This window comes from Capricornis sumatraensis, chromosome 1 (assembly GCF_032405125.1).
Source record: "Capricornis sumatraensis isolate serow.1 chromosome 1, serow.2, whole genome shotgun sequence".
NCBI classification, from domain to species: domain Eukaryota; kingdom Metazoa; phylum Chordata; class Mammalia; order Artiodactyla; family Bovidae; genus Capricornis; species Capricornis sumatraensis.
Window position 1 is genome coordinate 221,594,635 of NC_091069.1, and position 24,183 is coordinate 221,618,817.

A 24,183-nucleotide genomic window follows, 5' to 3' on the forward strand; every position below is an offset into this window, starting at 1 on the left:
TAATGTATATGTTTTATAGTTCTGAATTATGGCAATATTACCTGTTTTATTAGAATCATATCTAAAATCAGAATGGATAGATTTTAAGTTAGGGATTAAGAGATTATCCTAGGTGATAATATGTTCAGATTAAAAAGTAATAATAAAATTTAAGGTAAAACAAATTATCACAAACTCTTCCAATTATAATTTAAAAGTAGATCCAACTGTGTGTTCTTTTGAAATTAACATGTTCCTGTGTGCTATACAAATAAGAAGACTTGAAAAACAGAAACACAGATTTGCTGATTTAAAAACAAAGTTTCTTAAAATTCTGGTGATGAAGAATGGCAAACCAGGCTCAACAGAATGTCTCAAGAGCATTTAATTACTTCTCAACTTGCAAGATTAGGAAATTAAACTAGCAGCATAATCATCAATAAACACAGTAAATGTAGTAGGAGGGTGTTCTCTTTTGAGCCCTGTATGAAGAGGCTCACTGATGAAGACAACAAGCATTGCTTATGCCACAGGGAAACACTCTACAGAGCCCATATTCCTTTAAGAGTATTACCTTCTCTGAAAGCACACTTTGCAAAAAAAAAAAAAAAGGCACACCAAATCTAAAATAATGGGTCAGCAGAACTTATTCTCCAAGAAGACAACATTTACAAATTGTGAAGCTCCTTGAAGAGGGCCAGTAAGTCTCAAGAAATAACATATCTTACTGTTCAAGTGGAGACTGTAGCATTTGTTACCAGCTACATAATTACTCCACTCTAACCCTTAATGAGCCTGAAGTACTAAATTTTTAATCCCTCCTGATGATCCTCTTCAAAGTGGATAAATGGAGGTTTCCCCTCAATCGAATACTTAATTGCTAGGACTACTGGCATCGACACACAGTCTGGATCACTTCTGACTCACTAGAACTTCTCAGTTCTTTTTAAGGTAGCTCCTGTCATACAGCTCCTAAAAGAAATGTTAAAGGGAAGAAATAATGAGCAAGTGAACAAGTGGTAGGACCTAGGCATTTATACTTTGGGGAAGCTTGGATTCTCTGTTCTGCTTGGGTTGAAGACTTGTAACAGCATAAAGGTTTCACACTTGGAAGACAAAACCTTTTGGTTTTCCCTAAAATTAAAGTGTGGAGAATTTTAAGAGCATCAGAGTCACATGATCTACTGACAATATCATGTGTCTTTGTTATTATTATTAGGTCTACAATAAAAACGACAGTTATAGCTGCAGTCTGGACCCCAGAATGTTCCCCCACACAAGAAACACCGACATTAATCAATGCTCTTCTCAGTATCTCAGCAGAGTGAAAGGAAAAGGAAAAACAAACAGTGATGATATTGGTATCCTGGTGGTATTGCTTCTCCCCACGTAACCTCTGAAGAATAAATTAATACTGTTCTATCTACATGTGATACTTTCCCAACAAATCACTCTTACTAACAGCGAGTTAATATTGTTACAAGAATAACTGTGTATTGTGCCACTGCTCTGACCAATTACCATTCCCCTCTGGGACATGGGCTGTCCATACAACAATCGTTATCAGGAAGCCCAACCGGGTCCTCAAGTGCTGCCTGCACAAGATAACATACAAAACATGGCAGAAGTGCAAATAAAGGCCTGCTCAAGAGATTTACATCAACAGAACATAAACAGTCTATTAGGGCACCAGAGCAATTTAACTGGATGAGCCCTATCATAATGAAAGGTGCCAGATTCCTTAGAGAAATAGTTTAAAAAGAGGTATATGTCACTATCCAACAAAAGTCCTAGTACATTTAAAAAAAATTCTCTAATGAATTTGAAAGCACATAAAATCTGCTCACAATTGTTAGTCATGGTCAGGAAGAAACATTGCTTTCAATTCACTGAACACCGAATGCCAAGGACATTCAAATCACTATACATAGAGAGGTGATGAATGTAAGCTTCTCCTTCTTAAGGAGTTTGTCATCTTGTGGCAAAAAGAAACATGAAAAACAACTATAAAATCAGGCATAAAGTGATTTATTCTTTAATACATAAAATGGTCGGAAAACGTAGAGAAGAAAAGTTATTCATGAAGTATGTCTCATCTGATAATCACTGTATAATAAGGGCCTCTTATGAGTAAGAGAAATGAAAGAGAACTAATAACTCATCTGTCAATTGTAACCACAGGTTGACTTCAGATGCAAAAGTTTAACTAAAAAAATCATTCTATAAAAATCAATTGGCTATATAGAACATAAAATACAGGATATTGTGTATTTTATGATATTAAATTATATCCAATACATCCTTTTGTTAGTAAATTTTGGTATAAAGTTAGGTATCCTTTTTTTTTTTTTTTTTGGAGAATCTACTATTAAACAGCAAAACGATGTAAACCTTTAATACTGCCAGTAATCAAGGCATCGTGTTAGTCAAGAATGCACCTTGATGGCAGTTACCAGCACCAACTCAACCTTAATTAATAGTGGTTATCAACCAAGTGTATCATAGGCTATTTCCACAAGATGAAGACAGCTTATTCCAGTTTTTGATATAACTAATTGACTAGTCATATTTAAGAGTCCTGGCAATCTCAGGATCTTTATGAATATGATTAAACTCTAACCCTACTGGTGGCTCCTCAGTTTCCTAATCTGAAAAGCAAGTGGATTGCAAGACATCATTTCTAAAACTCTTCTAACTGCAATCCAAAGAATTTATGGATCACTGGAGGTCAATGTTGAAAGTGATAAAAGAAATTCTGTCTAAATATCATGCAAAACCCTTGAACATTCCATGAACAATCTTTTAAAATGTAAAGAGAAAACAAATCTTAAATTTAGGCTAGAAAAATGTCAGGTATTTTCAAGGAAAAACTTAGCACCTTAAGTTTTTATTCTTGAAATGTTTACAAAGTTTAATTGTAGTGGAGGCATGACTATTGAGTTATTTGCCCCGCCAAGTGTTACTATAGTACAAATGAAAGTGGAACCCGAGATGAATCTCAATTTTCTTTCAGATTACTACTTGAAAAAAGCTAGAAACACTTCCAACAGTACAACTAAAAATAAGGTTAGTAGGTTATTTTCCAAATTTTAAATATTAACCTGATACTAATAAATCATAATAATCACGGGTACTTAACTAGCTAGAATCTGTGAATGACTGGTGTCTTTTTTTTTAAACTGTATTTTATTTCTGTTCTTCAAATTGACATAATAGCTACTCATGGCTTAGAAATGAGATTTACAGGCTTTTCCTTCCAAATATCTATGTAGTAATGACAAACCCAGTGATTGGAATCCATCAAGTTCACATGAAGCACTGTCACTGGTACAAAAGTTGCTGCTGGACAATGCATCTTTTCAAACCACTGAGAATAGAATCTGTAAATCCACAAATGAATGATTTTCTACCAGTCGAGTCCTGTGCCTACATGCTAAGTCACATCAGTCATGTTCAACTCTCTGTAATCCCATGGACTGTCGCCTGCCAATCCCTTTTGTCCATGGGATTCTACAGGCAAGAATATTGGAGTGGGTGGCCATGGCCTCCTCCAGGGGGTTCTTTCTAACCCAGGGATCGAACCCTCATCTCTTATGTCTCCTGCATTGGCAGGTGGGTTCTTTATGATCAAGTCCTATTTTCACTCAAATGCAGCTTAGAACCACACAGTGGAAGACACTTCAAGCAACTTGGTAAACTTAAAACATTTCATCTTTAATTTTATGATGATGCAGTTTTATTTGTGCTACTGGAAATTTATTTTTAAAATAGTTTAAAAAAATACAATGACCAATAATCTGCCAAGGTGATGGAGTTAATGTGCATTAGGGTGTTAAATAATTTCCTATTGAAGTTAAGACAACATTCATTAAATAATTGGAAATGTATGAAGCAGTATCCTTTTAAGGAGTTTTGTTATAAGGTAAACACATTTTAGTGTTTAAATCACTTTCAGAATGCTGGCAACTTCAGATTTCATTTTTCTTCCAATGGTGATCTGTTTTTCTAGAGAACAGTTACTAAGAAAAATATTTTTCAGCTACTCATAAGAATGACTTCCTTAGAAGTCCTTTACTTTGTACTATTAAACAGTCTGGAAAATTGCTTGCTTGACTCATTCATGCTGTCAAAATATACTACAGGCTAAGGCTGACCATCAATTTTCCCTGCTTCCTAGAACAACACATACAATTTATGCATGAAGTTCTAAATGGCATTTGGACTTTCAGGATCACTTTCATGTCTTGATAGTTTATAAAACTATATCTACCAGGCTAGTCTATTCATTTGCTATGCCTAAGGACTGCCTCTAAAGTAAGAAAATTTTGTTCATTTAATCCCTGATCAATTAGAAATTCAAAGACAAGATATTAGAATTACTTCAAGATTATTATATTTGCAATTACTTGGAGATAATGAGATGAAACAGAATATGCAAAAATACAAAATATTTTACAAAAATAAAATAATTATGAGGTCAACTAGGTCATCACTGAAACTCCACATTTGTTGATAAATATTATAAGAAGCTTAAAAGTAGCATTCTTTTAAAAACTATTTTAATGTAATTAATAGAAGAGATATAACAAAATAGAAGATACATATCAAAACTGAAACTTGTTAATTACAATTCTTTTTTTTTTTTTTTAGGGATAAAGAATGTTATTTAGAGAGAAAAAAAATATTTTTGTATCCAAAAGCTAGCAGGGACATTAATGAAATAAAGTGACTCCACTTCACGTTCTAACCATGAATAAGACATTAAGTAGGTGAGGTTATTTCACTTTTTTAAAGTCACGTTTTCAAATTTATTATTGTTTTTTAGTTGCTGAGTTGTGTCCAACTCTTTGAGATCTCATAGACCGTAGCCTCCAGGCTCCTCTGTCCATGTAATTTGCCAGGCAAGAACACTAGAGTGGGTTGCCATTTTCTCCTCCAGGGGATCTTCCCAAACCAGGGATCTAACTCAACATCTCCTCCTTGGTAGGCGGATTCTTTATCACTGAGCCACTGGGGAAGTCCTCTCAAATGAATCCACAGTACTAAATCAGAAAGCAAAGTCAGCTCTGTATGCAGAGTCTGCAGTATGTGCAGACTTTCAGATGATTTTACTGTTGGAAGAAAAATATATCTTCTATATGGATTCAGAAGTCGTGGAAAAAATACTACACTCCCTGAACCTCTTAGTAGTATTAAAAGACTAGCTGTTAACCAGGAGCAGAGCTTTGGAAAATATGTATCTGGCCATGTCTCCTGGTTTAGAGATTCCAGCTGAGTAGATATAGATGGTGGGGCAAGTAGCAGAGGTGGGAAATATATACATATACTTTCCAGGTCTTTTTTGCTTTGTGCAGAAAGCCTGGGAAAGTACCTAAGATGCTACCTGGCATACAGCAGGCATGCCATGTCAGCTTTTGACTCACATGGAATTAAGTGGTTCCTGAGACCCAGGTTCAATCCCTGGGTCGGGAATATCCCCTGGAGAAGGAAATGGCAACCCACTCCAGTACTCTTGCCTGGAAAATCCCATGGACAGAGGAGCCTTGTAGGCTACAGTCCATGGGGTCGCAAAGAGTCAGACACGACTGAGCGACTTCACTCACTCACTCATTCACTCACTGTTAGCCTGGTGGATCACTAAGCAAGGGAAAGGTTTGGGGCTAGCAGGTATTTGTAGCAAAATGGTCCAGCTGGCACCATCTCTTACACACTCTCTACTTTCAGTGCTGAGGTTTCACATTTCTACTGTTAAAGTTCCAAACTGGCAGGTCCTTTGAGGTCAGGGTTTTAATAGGCATTTCCAAAAATCCAGTCGTAATTGTTTGCATTACTTCATTTTTCAAAAATCATATGCTAGGCAAATAAACCAGAAGTGACAAAAGGTTAGAGATCAGAAAGGTTAGAGATCAAAAAACATGGGGAGAAAGTGGTCCTCTTTCAATCATCCTGAAGGAAACAAATTTTGAAAAAGTAAACACACTTAAAATTTGAGGCTATAATATGACTAGGAAGGATTAATATGGAATGCCTTTATTAACCTGGAATTACTATCATTATCAGTATTTTAATATTTTTCCAATCTAATATTTCTGTAAGACATGTCTGTGTGTGTCTGTGTGAGTGAGTGAGTCAGTGAATGCACAAGCGCCTACTCTTAGACTGTTGATAGTATCTGTAGAAACTTGTCTGCTGGAAAATGTTTCTTTAACTTTGGTTTGGCTCCTACCTTGGAGCTGATGGGAAATAAAAACTTTTCCATGGATTAGAGCCAATTGAGCTGCTAAAACAAAAGGTAACATTCATTACAGGACCACGGTACTATGATCTCATTCTGAAGGTTAATTTTTTTCACATTAAGTATAGACTGTCTGAAGTTCAGAAAATTCAAACAATTAATGTCAAGGAAAACAAGTAAATATCACCTCATTTTAAATGTTATTGTTTACATAGACAAATATTTTTTAGCTAAGAAACATGAAATAAACAAGTAGATAAAAAAAACCTCAGTTGATTCCCAGCTTACTCATTTAGCTTAATTTTCTCTCTGCAATATCCCCCAAATTTTAGCACCTACACACACATACACATTCCATTTGTTATTTCTACATATACCCAATAACACATGGTTTCAATATGAAAGCATTCTTAGAAAGACGTGATCCTTTCTCAATAAAATGCGAGCATCCAAGGGTGTTAGCTCCTTTCATTTTTAAACAAAATACAGGGGGAAAATCCTAGCACTTACACATCTGCTAACTCAATATAATTGACCATTTAATGCCAGGAATGACTTACTACACAATTTTTGGCATCATCTAAAAGCTGAAAACAAATTTTATGATCTCTACCCTCAGAGGTCCTCCTGTACTTTTTCTTAATTGTTTCACAACATGTTGAAAGCCTAAATAGGCAACTCAATTAAACAGGCTACAAGCATCTCTTTCAAACATATCTGATCCCCTTTTAACATCAAGTAATGCAATTAACTCATTGCCACATACCAAATCAATACACAGCATAAAGAATGGGCAATAATCAATAGCCTTAACAAGAAGGAAGTGGCATGGCTCAATAAATCAAACAGTAAATACACAACTCATATTCTGAAACCAAATATAACAAAATTTACACCAACTGCAAAGGAAAACCCAGAGCTAGTCACAGGAAACCACTAAGCTATACCAGTCCAGAAAAGACAATAATATCAGGGAGCTGGGGTACTTCTCTCCATTTGCTGCAAAAAGTATATATCCTTATTTCTAACCAAAGTGAAAAATTTCAAACTTGTGAATTAGGCCAGCACATTTTAAATATCTTGAAGCGAAAGAGAACATTTTCCTGGACTAGAATGGGACTCCTATCAATTCTGAGTAATATAAAAGGGGGGAAAAACAAGGATGTGATAAATGGAATATCTTGGATATAAATGCTGCCTTAGGGGCTTCCCTGGTGGCTCAGAGGATAAAGCGTCTGCCTGCAATGCAGGAGACCCGGGTTCAATCCTTGGGTTGGGAAGATCCCCTGGAGAAGGAAATGGCAACCCACTCCAGCACTCTTGTCTGGAGAATCCCATGGACAGAGGAGCCTGGCGGGCTACAGTCCACAGGGTCGCAGAGTCGGACATGACTGAGCGACTTCACTTTCACTTTCACTTTACACCTTTTAGGACGTTAAGGGGTAGATGTTTCACCAACTAAGTAAGTTTATACAAATATAAAAAGAACAAAGTAGGGATAGAGCAAATCATGAAAAACAGACTTTAATACTTAACCCTCTAGTCTGCACAGGTACTTTACTAAATAAACATCAATTTTATTTTTGAAAAAAGTCCAAGGTAAGTCTTCTAGGAAGTAATTTACATAACTAATACACATTTGAAATATCAAATGTGAATTATTCATGTTAGACTAACACAGAGCTAAAGAGGCATTAGTGTCAAATGAAATTAAATTTGGAATGATGGTTACAACTACTTTTTCATTCATGGATACCTGCATTTAGGAAATGGCTTTTCAGGCACAATGATATAAACAATGACTTACCCCAAAGGGGCTTCCCTGGTGGCTCAATGGTAAAGAACCCATCTGCCAATGCAGGAGATGTAGGTTCAATCCCTGGGTTCAGAAGATCCCCTGGAGAGGGAAATGACAACCTACTCCAGTATTCTTGTCTGAGAAATCCAATGGATAGAGAAGCCTGGAGGGCTACAGTCCATGGGTTCACAAAAGAGTCAGACACAACTTAGTGACCAAGCTACAACAACTACAATCAGCTTAAAGTCAAGGGGCACACATGCTAGAGGTTAAGAGGTGTTTTCTCTTGATAACAGGTAAATGAATAAGCTAGTATGTGATCATGCAGATAAAAGTCGCTTTTAAATTTTTAAATCAAAAAATGAGTAAGTACCTATAGCACAATATGCAAAATAATGAGAGGTCTCTTCTGACATAGGGAAGTTCTTCTTTTAAGGGGATGATAACGTGACCATATTCCAGCATTCAGACAAGAACATCATGAGCAGGTACTAGGTATGGAGTGTTTACACTGCTCAAAATGCTGCATGGAGTGATGTACATTATGTAAGTGATTTCCCTCAATCCTCACAAACTTTCAAAGAAGGAATCATTAGTCTTGTTTTATAGAGGAGGAAACTGAAACTTAGGGAGGTAAAGTGATTGGCATAAAGTCACTAGGAAGCAACTGATAGAATCAAACCCAGACCCAGCTGCCTTTATGGTTTTGGCACTTAACCTGGTCTTACTCTGTCATGAAAAGTTTTTTACTTATATACTTCTGCATATGGTTTTTTGCAATTATTATACAGATGCTACTTTGATTAAAAATTCCAGGGTAGCATCGGGACCAAGTAAAAACTATCTGTGGCAACATTACTCCTGGCACCAATATTGATTTGTTATAAAATATTACTGTAAATTTCATCCCAAGGGAAAGAGTATAGAGGCCAATCTGCTGCTGCTGCTAAGTCACTTCAGCCGTGTCCGACTCTGTGCGACCCCATAGCCAGCAGCCCACCAGGCTCCCCCGTCCCTGGGATTCTCCAGGCAAGAACACTGGAGTGGGTTGCCATTTCCTTCTCCAATGCATGAAAGTGAAAAGCGAAAGTGAAGTCACTCAGTCGTGTCCGACTCTTAACAACCCCATGACTGCAGCCTACCAGGCTCCTCCATCCATAGGATTTTCCAGGCAAGAGTACTGGAGTGGGGTGCCATTGCCTTCTCAGAGGCCAATCTAGACACTCAGAAAACACCAAAAAAAGAAAAAACAAAAAACAAAAAAACCTGTCACTAAAGCAAACTAATGAAGAAAATGCCCAGAGAAATTAAATCAAAGGACAAGAAAAACCACTCACCTTTCCCTGTGATCAATTTGGTTCTAAACACAAAATAAGTTTGACTTATATACCAAGTGCGAATTTATATCAATTCAGTTCAGTTGCTCAGTTGTGTCTGACTCTTAGCGACCCCATGGACTGAAGCACAACAGGTTTCCCTGTCCATCACCAACTCCCAGAGTTTACTCAAACTCATGTTCATTGAGTTGGTGATGCCATCCAACCATCTCAACCTCTGCCATCCCCTTCTCCTCCCACCTTCAATCTTTCCCAGCATCAGGGTCTTTTCCAATGAGTCAGCTCTTCTCATCAGTTGGCCAAACTATTGGAGCTTCAGCTTCAGCATCAGTCCTTCCAATGATTATTCAGGACTGATTTCCTTTATATATCAAGAATAGTTTTGGTAAAAACATATCTAACTGTTTGAAAAAGCTGATATATTCAAGAAAATGGCCAAAAGGCATTAAGCTTCTAGTCATTTAAGGAAAGCTTCCTTGTAACACCAGCTGTTGATGTTAAAGGTTTTCTCTTCCCTTTTGTCAAAACGCTGTAGGAGAATAATTATATATCTCTCACAGAGCATTTTAAATCATATAATGAAATTAATATTTGAGATACTTATTTCAACAGTTCAATGTAAACTAACAATTACTAAATACTCAGGAAGCCCAGAAATTTGATATTTTTAAATCCATGTTTTTTCTGAGTGTAAACATGCTCTTTTTACAACATCATGAACAAAACGCAAACAGTGATTCTTATATTTAGACATTTTTATTTAAACTAAAAATAACTCAAAAGCCTTAAAACCAGTGTTGTGAGTGACTTTAAAATTAACTATTCATGTGAAAAAACTTTCCTCTTACTGGACACTAGTGCTATGCAAATATACAAAGAATTAAATTAGCTACTAAAACATTATTCCAAGCTAAGTTTTAAAACACAATATTAAAAGTTAGCACAAACACTTAAGTGTGACCTACAATAGGAATTTGTCAAAGAGGTGGGTGAATGGTTTAATCTAGATTTCAGTTTCATATAGTACAATTTTAAAAGACTTTAGAAAAGTTTAAGCAGTTTTTTTTTAGTATTATTAAAAATGCCCACTGAAACTCATGAAATATGAAGAAGGAACTCTCACCCGTTTACAAAATAGTGTCACATGGTTCTATGAATTAGAAAAATATCAATTATAACTTCTTGAATAAGAAAGTATACTTAATGTAAACAAAATCATAAAGATCCTCTTTATTTGGTGCCCTGTACTTCACTTCCAAGCTTTGTCTTAAGAGTACTGAAATTTTTGTTTGTTTTTTTCCCCAAAGCAGCCGATTTTGCTTTTCTAAACTGCTTCCAGTCTGGCATGATTATTAAAACTCTTCCTGATCTAAGTTTTAGATTAAGTTTTAGATTCCTATGCTGTCAAACTCCCAGTTAAAATTTAGTATAATTTCCCATTTTAAATTAAAAAAAAAAAACCTTATTAGCAATTATTCAGGGATTTTTTTTTTTCTGAATTAAGTAAACATGGGAGTGAGCATGTTTTAAAAGTATAGTTGTCTTAAATTCAGGTAACTACAGTTTCTCAACAAATATGCCTAAGTATATATGTCTGTCACTCTAATATACAGACTCACTAATAATTAATACTATATTTTTGTATGCGAAAGTCGCTATGCAGTGCTTCATAACACTGTCAGCTTAAATGAGTTAAAACTCAGAGTGAAGGTTGAAGCATAGGCTCTAAAGATGGATTTGCCTGTGTTGGATCCCAGTTTGGCCACTTCCTGGTGGTGCAAATTTGCACAGGTTACCTAATCATTCTAAGCCCCAGCATCTTACATAATCAACAGATGATTATCTAGTCAGGCAAGTAAAATTAGCCATTTCTGCATATGAGTAAAATTAACCATTTCTGCATATCTCACCTAAGAATCAATCGAATTCAGGTTTATCTTGCTGAATTTTGGAATATGATGAATCGTGTACAAGTCATTTACAATGTAAACACATTCTACTAATACAAGCATATAGTTTCTCTATAGTTCTGTATAGTTAACCTACCATGTGTATGTTATATGTCGTTACTGTATGTCAGTCATAGTTTAAAGGTTTTGGAGAAGCTACTTAAATAGACTCTACCATGCAAGAACTTGTAATGCAGATGACTCTTCTTCAATGTGGATCTGACTGTTTAGTTTATCTGAGTTTAAGATGAGTTTGTTTTTTTTTGTTTTTGTAGTTTTTTTTAATATATTGGTGTTTTATGTGTACATTTGTATTCAATTTATTACTGTGCTATGATTCATGGAAGGCAATACCTGGCAATGAAATTTCATAATAGTGAAAAAATTTAATAAATAACACCATGATGATAATCTTTTTCTCATAGCTAGATTTAGATTTCATTAGTTTCCACTTAGTCACGAAGAGATATGAGATAATGTGAAGAAAGATGGTTCATTCAGAATACAGATCTTTCTTAACAGGATCCTTTATAAATAAATGAATTCTTGAGTTATTTTTTTCTTCACGGTTTATTTCTCAGTTGCCTCCCTTAAAGGAGAATTGTTTTATGAAGGGCAATGTTATCTACCAAAAAGGAATCTTATTTTGGGCATGATAAATTTGGCTCTGTTTTTCTCCAAAATCTTTTTTCTTTTAACTTGGCCCATTTGGTAAGTTAACTTCCTGGGATTAGAAGATGTTACTAGACTTATCCGCAGTCTATGAACGATTTTAGAACATTAGATGGGCAAAGATATTTGAAAGCAAATAATCATCTGAATGCTGTAACATGGAAAAGAATGAATTACAGATGTAATTTATCTGTCACTAGCAGATCCTAAACACTATGTCCATACTTGTGCATAAAATTGAAAATGATAGAAAAGCTTCCCAGCTTTTCTAACTGTAATTTTTCATGTTTTACTTTGCATGCATAATTTACTGTCAATTATTAATAGCAGATGCTTCTTACCTATCTGAGAACACATGTACACCCATGGCAGATTCATGTCAATGTATGGCAAACCCAATAAAATATTGTAAAGTAATTAGCCTCCAATTAAAATAAATAAATTTATATTAAAAAAAAAAAAAGAACAGCCCGGACTTAAGTATAAGTGATTCTGAAAACCAGAAGCCTCTACCCTATGTCTGAATTTAATGCAGAGAGACAAATTCTTTTTTTTTTTTTTTTTTAAATTTTTTATTTATTTATTTTTTTTATTAAATTTTAAAATCTTTAATTCTTACATGTGTTCCCAAAACAAATTCTAACTTAAGATGCCTGGGGTCCTATGGAGTCTTGAGAAAACAGTTTTGGATCTGAATAGTGAATCTCAATCGAACAAGTTAAAATATATAAGCATTGCTGAACAAACTGAGAAAGCATCAGAAGAATCCTTCTGGGCCTAAAATTGTGATCTGGTGTTAAAATATAGGTGGTTTCCAATAGACCAACAGTGATGCAGGAACAGCTGGCCCAGGCTGGTGGCCTGTGGCTATGGGAGCTTGCTGATTGGGGATTCTCTCTAGTTCTCTTCCCAACTGTGGTCTTGGAATTAGTAGTTGTGAGAAGGAAGAGAGGGAAAAAGGAAAGATAAACCACTGGAGACATTTCTCTCTCTCTTCCTTAAGTTTCTCTTCCACAAGTTTCTCTTCCACTGACCCTCCAATTGCTATTGAGACGTTCGCCTCTGAACCCCACCACCACCACCTAATACACTGGTCTCCCTTTTAGCAATCTGTCCCTGGAGGGCTGTGTTTTTAGTATCTTCCTCTGACATAGCAAGTGTTTAAGTTACACTCCTTGAACTGTGAAATTCCCATCCCCTATCACCTCCTAAACATCTTTGTTGTCATATCTGCTTCTTTATTGCTGATCCCTTGACTATATCCTGTGATACAATGGCCAAAAAATGTTTTTTTAATCTGATATTTTCGCTATCCACCTATTTTTCCCTATTTTTACTAGTAATTAGAAAGAAATGGTATTAAAAACAAAGTTATGCTTTTGATAATTTTTGAAAAAAAAAGAGAGAATGGGAGAAATTTGTTCATTAACATGAAGTTCCACAGTGGAGAAGACTCAGGACCAAAAACCTCTACATTTGAAAAGAAAGCGGTTGAGTCCTTAGAAAAAAGAAAGGTTACCTGGAAGATATGTATCAAAAAAGTCTTCCCACCCTGGGGAAACTTTAGACTACAGCCCCTCATTCCACATTGTCGCTGTTCAGTCACAAGTTGTGTCCAATTCTTTGCAATCCCATGGATTGCAGCATGCCAGGCTCCTCTGTCCTCCACTTTCTCCCAGAGTTTGCTCAAATACAAGTCCATTGAGTCGGTGATGCTATCTAACCATCTCATCCTCTGCCTCCCCCTTCTTCTGCCCTCAATCTTTCCCAGCATCAGGGTCTTTTCCAATGAGTTGGCCAAATTACTGGAGCTTCAGCTTCTAAAACAGACCTTCCAATGAATGTTAAGGGTTGAGTATTTCCCAAATATTGAATAACCCTCATTCCATACTCTGTCTGTAGTCCCTATGATTCTGAGCCACTGCCTTACTGAAAGCCAGCTCTGGTGCAGAGCAGGCCAAATGTGGAGCTGAGAAAACCTACTGCACTGGCTTGCAGAATATGTCCAGGAGTTTGGGAAAGGCCACTTCTCCTGGACTAGGCCCTGGTGAATTTGCACGGCCCCAAACTAAAACTTGAAATATATTTTTCCCATTGAAAGTGTTTAACAAAAGCAGTTGGGGGTCTATGAGACTAATATTACTTAAGATGTATGATGAGATGGTATTCACAGTGCTTCTGGGGAGCCTCCTGGGTTTAATAAATAATCAGAATTTCCAGGGTACTATTTGTACCGGACTATAACTCAAGCATCCTATAGGTTACTTAGGCTTCCCAGGGTTGGACTAATGACTTAACCACACTGCTTCTGTGAGAAAATGCTTTCTAAATGATTAAAACTTTGGAATATGGCTTTTTTTTAAAAAATACATTGGGGGATAGCTATATGGTTTACACAGTGACCACTTACTTAAGATGATTAATTCAAAATGTTTTCCTACATGGCCATACATTTAAAAGAAACATATCTGAAAGTTGGTGGCAGCATTCTTGCTGCCATTTTGTGTTCACTTATTGATTCATTTGTTGACTTAAAATAGAATTACTTTTGAGTATCTATTGCTTTAGGCCCAATGCTGCAAATCTGTCTGACACATTAATTTTTATTCTAAAGCACTGCTGTTCAGGTGTTTTCTTTGCTGAATCTTTGGGATGTGGATATATAAATTAAGAAGTAATGTTTTACAGGAAAGTTGTTAAAAGTATAGGCAGTGAAATTAGGTTACCAGGCTTGGAGTTCACCTTTTACTGGTTGAATGACTTCACATACATCACTTAACTCCTCTATACTTCAGTGTGACCATAAGAGGAATGGCTGTGATACTGGTAACTCTTCAAAGAGTATTGGTGAGGACTTAATACTATGAAAAAATTAAAAGCACTGAAAATACCAACCATCATAGAATGATTCTTAATAAATAATGACTGATTTTATCTTGCTTCATACAGAGTAAATGAGAGTAACATATATCTCCAGAAGCAGCAGAAACAGGGATCAGAGTAAATACAGATTCTTTTGTCAAAATCATTTGAGACCTGTTTTTTATGACTTACATTCTTGTTATATTCCAGTTATAAATATTTAACTGTGCATATAAATATGTACTGGCAATAGGAAAAATAAAAAAGCAAACAATTTTTTATTCTGCATTAGTAAAAATCAATCCATTTGTATTATTATATGCTAGATTTTATTGACTAAATACATCATGATTTGAAAGGGAAAAAAGAAAAAACAACTCTCATTAGCTAGGACAGGAAAAGTGATGACAGGTTTACCAAGATAAGAAGATACAAGTTTCTCTTCAGAAGTGATCTCTCTTCAACCATTCCCATACCCAGGTGCTTTTCAGAGGGGTTAATTGATTCTGGAAGTTTTCTGGGAGGAAAATAAATCTCTCTAACTCTCCATCACAGTGACTGGCCTCCTGAATATCCATTTCCCTCCTCCTACCTAAACTACCCAGAGGCATGGTTTCAATCAGGGCAACAGTTAAGAATACAGTTTCCAGCCCTCCCTGCTACCAGTAAGAAACTAGGATAAATCACTGGGCAGAGCTTAAAAGACTTTTGCTAAAAAGAGCCTAAGTGGACCAGGCAGTGGCTTTTTTGCCCATGGCTCTTCCTGCTTCCTAGAATGCAGAAATGATGGCTGGAGCTGCAATGGCCATCTTACAATTTTTAAATAAACCTATGGTTGGAAGACATGTGCTCCTTGGGACCTAAGGGTGAAGAAATCTAAGTTCCAATGACTGCAGAGTCATCACATAGGCCTGGACAACCTACTGAAATATAAATCCTTAATCTGTTTATGCCTTGGGCTTCCCTGGTGGCTTAGCCAGTAAAGACTCTGCCTGCAATGCAGGAGACCTGGGTTCAATTTCTGGGTTGGAAGATCCCCTGGAGAAGGAAATGGCAACCCACTCCAGTACTCTTGCCTGGGATATCCCATGGACAGAGGAGCATGGTGGGGTATAGTCCATAGGGTACCAAAGAGTCTAACAAGACTGAATGACTAAACCACCATCACATGATAGAGGAAAGGTTTCTCTGTTACTCAATGTTAAATGTAGTTCCTTATGGACAAAATGTCTAAATGATTTCTATATGACTCTAGAGATAAAATGTAAAAAGGGATCTCACCAACAGTTCTTATGTTGGGCATGTAAGAAGCTGTAAAGAACCTGGGGATAAAACAAGAATAATACTGATCAGACATGGCCAAGGCTGAAAGGTATTCAAGAGAAGGCCTTTCAATCAGATAATAATGTTTGAGTTATAACTATTAGAATTTTTCAAAACAAGTCCTTATAATACAGAAAGTTTTATCTCTAACAACAAACCAAATGCTTTCGCAAAGTTTAAATATGTCAAAAATGTGCCACAAGAGTATAAGTAACACTGTAGGTGATGTGCACTTGATGTTATTTATATAGGAAAAATAGTATTAAAACTCTATAGTTTATCATAAATAAATTTTGGAATAAGATGTCCTCACCAAAATTACTCTTGTTTATAGTGAAATTAGCCAAGAAATCACTACTCTAACAATCTGTTATACTTTAAGCAACTAAGTATTTCTAACAAGCCTTTTCAGTTGCTTTTACCGAAGCTTTGGCATATTATTAACCAGCATCTGGGGAGGGAGATGGGAGGAAGGTTCAAGAGGGAAGGAATATATGTATACCAATGGCTGATTCATATTGAGGTTTTGACAGAAAACAACAATATTCTGTAAAGCAATTATCCTTCAATTAAAAAATAAATTAATTTAAAAAAATAACCAGCATCAGTGCTAAATTAAAGACCGTCTACTTAGTTACCCATTTTCACCGACATAATTTTTGGCCTTGTTAACATAGAAATTGCTGCCCTATCTACAAGCACAAAATGTGTTTCTGCTAAAGTTAAAAAAAAAAAAAAACACTTCAAAATTTGCTCAATAGGATCTCTTTGTAAGAAAATAAGAAGCTTTGTCTAAGTCTGTGGGAAGGCAGAGACATTGCTCAGCATGAAAGGTAACAGATTAGCGATGTTGATAGCTGAAATCCTCTACTTATCCTTGGCAAGGAAAATGACAGCATTTAAGCTTCCCAAACTAGGTCCCTAGGTGTCTGCGCTGAGTCTGAGAAACATTCAATTTCTCACCTCTCGCGTGAACTGGGCGCATGTCACACACTTCCTGAATACAAGATTTACCCCATGCTGCACAGGCTTTTTCAAGTCAGTAACAGCAGTCAGTAACAGCCCTGTTTGTACATGGAATCATTTTGAGGCCATTTGTGGAATCAGACTTTTATGTACGTTCTGAAGTACAATTAAAGTTTGAACTCGATTATCAGTGTCACACTGCTTTAGGTTTAAACTGTTTTTAGTTTTGCCGCACACAAAAAATGAAACAAGATTAAATACAAAAAAGAAAAAACAGAACCGTACCAAAATCTTATGAAGAAAAAAAAAGAAGCTCCAGAATTAGTGCCTTACATATCATGATTTAAAACATGCCTTGAAATTTGTCCAGAAGTTTAAAAATCTTTACCTCTTTAAAAATGTTACTCTAAAAAAAGTCAAACCATAGAATATAAATAGGTAAATGAATAAAGTTTTAAGTATTACCAAAGCAGCTGCAGCTATTGAGAATTTCATTAAAGAAAGGTTCGTGTCAGAGTTGATGACATCACACTTGGCACGTTTACAGGGTGTTCTTTACAAAGTTGTGAAGTTTCTGCTTAGAAAATTTAACTTAAACTTTAACATGCTACACATTGCTACACAAATTATGCTCATAGTCAGTTCATCTCTTAAGTCATTAGAGGGTAACAAGGAAGTCCTGTCAACCTGCCACTGAAAGACACACTGAATATATACCTACAGAGTTACATGTACACACAATATAATACTCTGTCAAAGTTGTAATATCACATGGCAGGTGCCCTTAACAAAAGACAATGACAACAAATTCTAAGTAAAAGTTATTCCAATTAACAGCCTACTAGATCAAAGTTTTAAGTCAAAAGTAGATGTTTAGCCTAAAACTTGCAGATATCATTTTGTCAGGTTTAAAAGACACACAGAAAGATTACACAAGGATTTGGAGCTAAACTGAAGATAAAAACTGTGCTAACAATGGAAGATTTCTAAAATCTGTCAACAGCTTGAGACCACTTTACTAGGTCCATTCATGCCTGTCCCCACATAACCATCTAGAAACTTGATCCAGAAACTTGGTTTATTTGTATTTCTAACTTTGGGTTTTCTAGTTGTTCATTTACCTGTATGTTTACCTATCTGTGTGTCTTCTAATGGCTAATTTTATTATTTCATATATTATGCCATGTCTTCAGAGGGACCTTAAACGCATCTACCTGGCACTTGATTCCATGGCACTTCGTAGTAGAATCTGGTCTCTGATGTGTCTATGATAAATTTGATCAGCTGGGCTAACTGTACACACAAACATGTGTAAAATGAACAATGAATTATCCTAAACAAAATTGCCTAATTTGATAAGAGAACAAGGGACTAAACTTTTCAGAGGTAAAAGAGTCTTGCTAGATTTTTAGAAAATAAAAACTAAAGGTTATATTCCCCCTCACCCTAACACCTGAAAGATAAATGGATATTTGAACAAACAAAAATTCCATAAGCTATAGTGTATTTCTGCTGACCAGATGAGTGAAAGCTTACTTTTTTTGATAATATAAAAAACTTGGCATCACATTGAAATACATCCTGTAGGCCTTCTTTATATCGACTATTTAATTTTAGTTAAGAAATTATTACCAAAGAAAAAAAGTAACTTGCCATTAACTACTCTGAATCATTTCTGAAACATAATATTCTAAAAGCAGCATACAGCGTGGACATTTTCCTTTTGACATATTTCTCTTTTGATATCCCTTTTATAAGCCATAAGGGGAAGGGAAAAAAAACCCTCTCCAGCATTAAATAAAACACGTTTTCTGATGTTCAGACTACCTAAAGCAATAAAACACTCAAACCTCGAATTTGTACAAAATTTAACTCTCAACATGAATATACTTTGTTGTAAATTAATACTGCAAGTGCAAAAGCAAAATTAAGTGAGAAAAATTAAGCACTTAAGACACATGATTTAATTTATAAATGAGTACTCATTATTATAGCTTTTGTTCTATTTATTGCTATCTTTCTATTTCGTGACTTGTTTCTGTGCAATATTTCTCATTATTATATATTCCAATTTTATTTAGCAACACATTTACTGGGATACAGAACTCTATGTTTTCATGTAGTAAATGCATCTAAGTTAATTATTTAAACTTTAAAATCACCACTATGCAACTAAAATGCTACCATAGCTGATTTTCTTCCTATTCCCTTTAGAATATGCCAATTTGATTTCTTCCACATAAATACTTTCTTGAACTGTTTGACTTCTGTTTTTAATGAAATGAATTCTCCTCCTCTCTGTAGAAGTCTGCTATAAACCTAAGTCACCTGGGAGCCTGGCCAAAGTCTGAAACAGCACAGCTGAAGGGTACAGCCATTTCCCAGGGTCCTCTCAGAGAGTATTTGGTTTGCTTTCCTAACTTGCTAAAAATAGGAGATTACACAGGCTACCTCCATCTCAGGGCTCAAGAACTCACAAAAGGCTAGACTATGGATTGGAGCAATACATAGAACACATTTTATTAAAGAAGTCAGGATATTACAAGTTTTCTAAATTCCTTCCGTTTACTCTCTGAAACAAAACAAATGATCCAGCGGTTACTGGCATGGAAACCTCATAATGCTCCCAAATTTCAGAACTTCAGGCATGAGTCACAGAATTACTTTAACTGTTTTAAAATATGTTTTTGATCTATTTTAGCCACAAAGTCAAACACAGGAAGACTACTACCTAAAAAGTAGGATTCTAAATACTGTATCAAGAATCACATGTGTTAGTTACAAACATACACACATATAGATGAAACATGGTTCTTGCAACATGAATACCTAACTAACACATTCCAAAAATTTTAAATTAATTTTTAACAGAGTCATTTCACTAACACTTAAGAAGCTGCTGTCATTCTGGGGATGAAGCTCCACCAGAAATAAATTTGTGTTTATTTTTCTTCTTCTTATTCAAATGGAAATATTTTACTACATTTTAGACGCTATAAATTAAATTTCCATTTCTCTTAGAAAGAACAAAGAGTATGGACAACGTTTGCACTGATTAGCTGCTATAACGAGTTCATTTCAAAAGTAAATTTAAAATCTTAAAATTGTTATTTGAAAAAGTCCTTGATGTGGCAGTCGAATCCTGTTAACCACACAGCATGTCATTAAGCAATGCTGCCGCTCTGCTCAAAGGGGGACTGTTCTGTGGCCACAAGTGAGTAGCAACTAAAAAAATATTTTGAGAGGGGAAAATAGCAACTGAATTTTAATGTTTCACAATGCTTCCAAATTCCGTGGAGGCAGGTCTTCTGTGAAACCACTCAATGTCACAGCTAAGTTTAATGTCCTTCGTTTTTCAGCTAACAGCACACTATCAACTGTCTGTGGGATTAAAAATTGGATTTAGTAGTAATTGGGTCAAAACAGGGTTACTTACGGACAAAGCTGGTTATTGACAAGCATAATTAGCCTTTTGCCCCTCGTTTTATGGTCCCAGTCTCTAATTACACCTAAATTCAGTCGGCAGAATTTAGGATGACACACTCACATGGTACAAACTACTATGTGCCCTTCAGGGATGCCTTTCAAAACAAGAGGGAAAAAAAGGCCCAGGGGTAATTTATAACTTTTGCTTATTGATCTTTAGAACTATGTCATTAAGAACAACCTAACATATTTTTCTTGTTGTTAATGCTTTCTTTTGTATTCTACTTTGAAGATAATATCCTTGAGTCTTTGGTGAAAACTTTAGCAAAGTGAGCAGGACGAACTGATCAAAAAGCAATCTACTGAAATAGTTAACTCACAACTTAACTCATAACACTGAGGTGAGATATGAGTTAACTTCTATGTTAAATACTTCAGTTAATTTTCCCCTATGGTATTAAAGAAAAATTTTTATAGCACCTTTTTTTTTTGCATCAGACAAGATATGTCTACGAAACCTTCACTTCTATATATCTGTCAAAATGATAACAACCTCCTTCTCAAAGTTTCAGAGTGAATTACACCTGCATATTAATATTCAAAGGCAATTCAATTAAACCAAGTATGTAGAGAGTACCTAGGAATCTTCACATATGTAGTCTTGACCTTACACATCAAAATAAAGACATGTATGCTATCTTTTAAAAGACTCACTTTCAAACTTGATACCTGAAATACGAATCCAATGACATTTTTGAATGTCAAAATATACTAAACTGAATGTGCTAGTATTATGGTACCCACAATAGCTAATGTTTTACAGTCTGGCTGATACTGTTACAAATAAGTAATACTAATCAGGACCTAACAGAAAAAAAACTGCTAAATTACTTCACATTTGAATTTTAGAAACAAAAAGGTCCAATTAATAATAATACTTTTTATAGAGTTTCCACTGATTTATAAAACTCACATTCAACCAAGTTTATGCCTCTGATAGTATACTATAAAAGCAGTTCAGACCTTACTTCTAGTTATATTTTCCACAAAATGCATTGCTCCTGGCCTTAAAATAATATGCTCATATAATAAAAAGGAAATCTATAATGTCAAAATATTAATATAAAAAGTCTATCCAAGTTTAGCTGACAAAATCTGCTTTTCTTTTACAACTGTTCAGCACGTTTTCAAACAAGCAAAAACAAACCATCCCCATCTAGCCACTGCTATAGCCCCATATACAGTCTATGCATATGCTGACACATACATGTATCTATATTTACTATTTCTCTAGACTGACTTAGCCAGTACTAAGTAAAAAAAGTAGGCTCACACTTTCTGCTCTAGAAAAAAAAAATCACAGCATTAAAGGACAGATAAAAGTTATCATAACAAAGTTTGGCCAGACTTGGCTCTATTGCTTCTCAATAAAGTCTCCCACCCCAACATCATCAACAAGAAGACACCGTATAATTATTAACAAAGCAATCCATAATTCCAAACTCAGTGGACTGCATGTCCATATTCCCTTTATTCAATTATTGCGTATCCTTAAAATAATATAATATTTACTCACTTTCAATGAATCAAAGCAGGCGATTACTCGTCCATTTTCAACTTGGCAGCTTTTCGAAGGATGTGCAAATTTACATTCCGTGTCTGGCCGTGAGCAAGTCCCCCTTTGGAACTCTCTACATACTTCCAGTGTTAGCCATTTTGTGTCCCGAATTGGTGTGACACTAACAGCCATGTTTAGATTTTACAGGTAGTTAAAATTTTCAGTGAAACCAACAAACCCAACCCCCTTCAAAAAAAAAAGTAACAACCAAAAAAAAAAAAAAACTGAACTGATAAAACTGTAAAATGATGAAAATGTCCCCTCCAAAATACTTTTCCCCCACTCCCTGCTTTAAAAGTACATGGAAAATTGTGTTCTCAATATCAAGGAAAAGATCTCCCACTAGAAATTCACAGCATGAAACTGTTAATTCAAAGAGGTTTTGGTTTTTAGAGAAATACTAGGATCGTAAGTAGATGAACGTTTAAAAGTAGGGCCTCGAATCAGCCTTGTGCTCTCAGTAACCCCTTCCCAGTGCCAATTTGGAGCCCAAAATGCAAGCATGAAAACGTGGCAGACCCTCTGACACCGAATTTCCAAGCTGCTTTCAGCAAAGTTGTCTGAAAGGGAATCTCCTCACAGCTGAATTTGCAGTGGAGTCTGGTGGTGCAATCGGTATTGATTAGTTTGGCATAGACAGATGCAGCAGTTTAGAGCAAAATCGAGAAAATGATTTTGTTTTTCCTTCTTGATTTCCTGGCAGAAGATATCTTACTTTTTCAGCAAACTTTTCTTTTAAAACTAAAGCAGCCTAGGGCAATGCCAGATACTTAGAGCTTTTTTCTTGATTATAAGTAGAAATGGGGGTGTCTGGGCTAGAGGTGGAGGGTGGATGTGCTGTCGTCACAGTCTAGCTGGCAGCAAGCAAGGCAAAAGCAGAGACTGCTCTAGAAGCGGTTCCAAGCAGCAGAGACGTCAGGAAAGGCACTTCTTAGTACCAACCTGTAGAAAAAAGAGATAGGTTAAGATTTACTAAGTAGCTCTTCACTGATGTCCTAAGACAGTATCACAACCTTGCCATGTGCTACCAGACTAAGTCATATTCAAGCCAGCCTTCCTCTCTCTCCCTCTCTCTCTCTCCTCTCTCTCTCACACACACACACACACACACACACACACACATATACTACTTACAGTGAGGCATATTGCAGCCAGCCATCGTAGATTTATTAAAAAAAGGGGCCGTTTCCCCTTGTGAAGCAATGCATGATAGAGAGATAACCAATCACAGATAGTGTTGCAGCAATATTCTGGGCAGAAAGCCAATAGTGTGGGTTGTCTTATGAAAGGTCGCGCCTGTCAGACGTTCATTACTATGCTATAAGCACAGAAAATGTCCATCAGATCTGACTTATTCCACTGCAAGAGGACGAGCATGTGGGTTTTGAATTTACCCAACATGCAGTTAGTGGACTAAACCATGTTAGTTTCAAAACAGCTTCCCAAACAAGTCCAAGCACTTGAAATCATTACCAAGAAATAAAAAGCAAGGTTTAAAAATTGCAGCCGACTTCCAAGCTGCTTTCCCTCTGGCTCTGCACAGGGACAGGCACTGAACAGCCTGCTCCTGCTGTCCTGACACGTGAATAAAAAAGGAAAGGGGTGTTTACAAATGGTACATTCTCCTGACCTATCCAATTCACTTCCTTCTCCAGCCTAAGTCCTGCCCCTCCACTGAAAGTGGCACTCCGACTGTAAAACTATTCCATTCAGCCCGCAGACACTTTATCAATATATCACAGGCAGGCGAGATATGAACAAAAGCATCCTTTCTTTGAACATTTTTTAAGCAGAAGCTGAGGTCATGTGGGGGAAATAAGGAGTGCAGTGTTGTCAGTGTGTCTGGCAAATCTGAAGTCAACCTCAAGGGAGAAAGTGATTCCATCGCAGAAACATTAAATATTAAGTGAGCAGTTTGATTTGGGCAGTATGATGCATTTCAGAGGTACAAATGAAGCCAGAGAGTGGGGGTTGGGGGGTGAGGGACCCCCTATTGCCTAAAGATCTAGTAACTCGGC

The 24,183-nt window shown here is 36.0% G+C and overlaps 1 protein-coding gene across 6 annotated transcripts in view; it reads right to left on the reverse strand.

The window, feature by feature from the left end:
* Positions 1-23,103, reverse strand: part of MBNL1 (muscleblind like splicing regulator 1) — a 157,405-nt gene extending 134,302 nt beyond the window's left edge. For all 6 annotated transcript variants that reach the window (XM_068972180.1, XM_068972170.1, XM_068972162.1 and 3 more), the window contains exon 1: positions 22,124-23,103. In XM_068972180.1, the coding sequence (XP_068828281.1) occupies positions 22,124-22,297 (174 nt within the window). In that variant the 5' untranslated portion in view covers positions 22,298-23,103. The remainder of the gene's footprint in view (positions 1-22,123) is intronic.
* Positions 23,104-24,183: the final 1,080 nt, after the last annotated feature.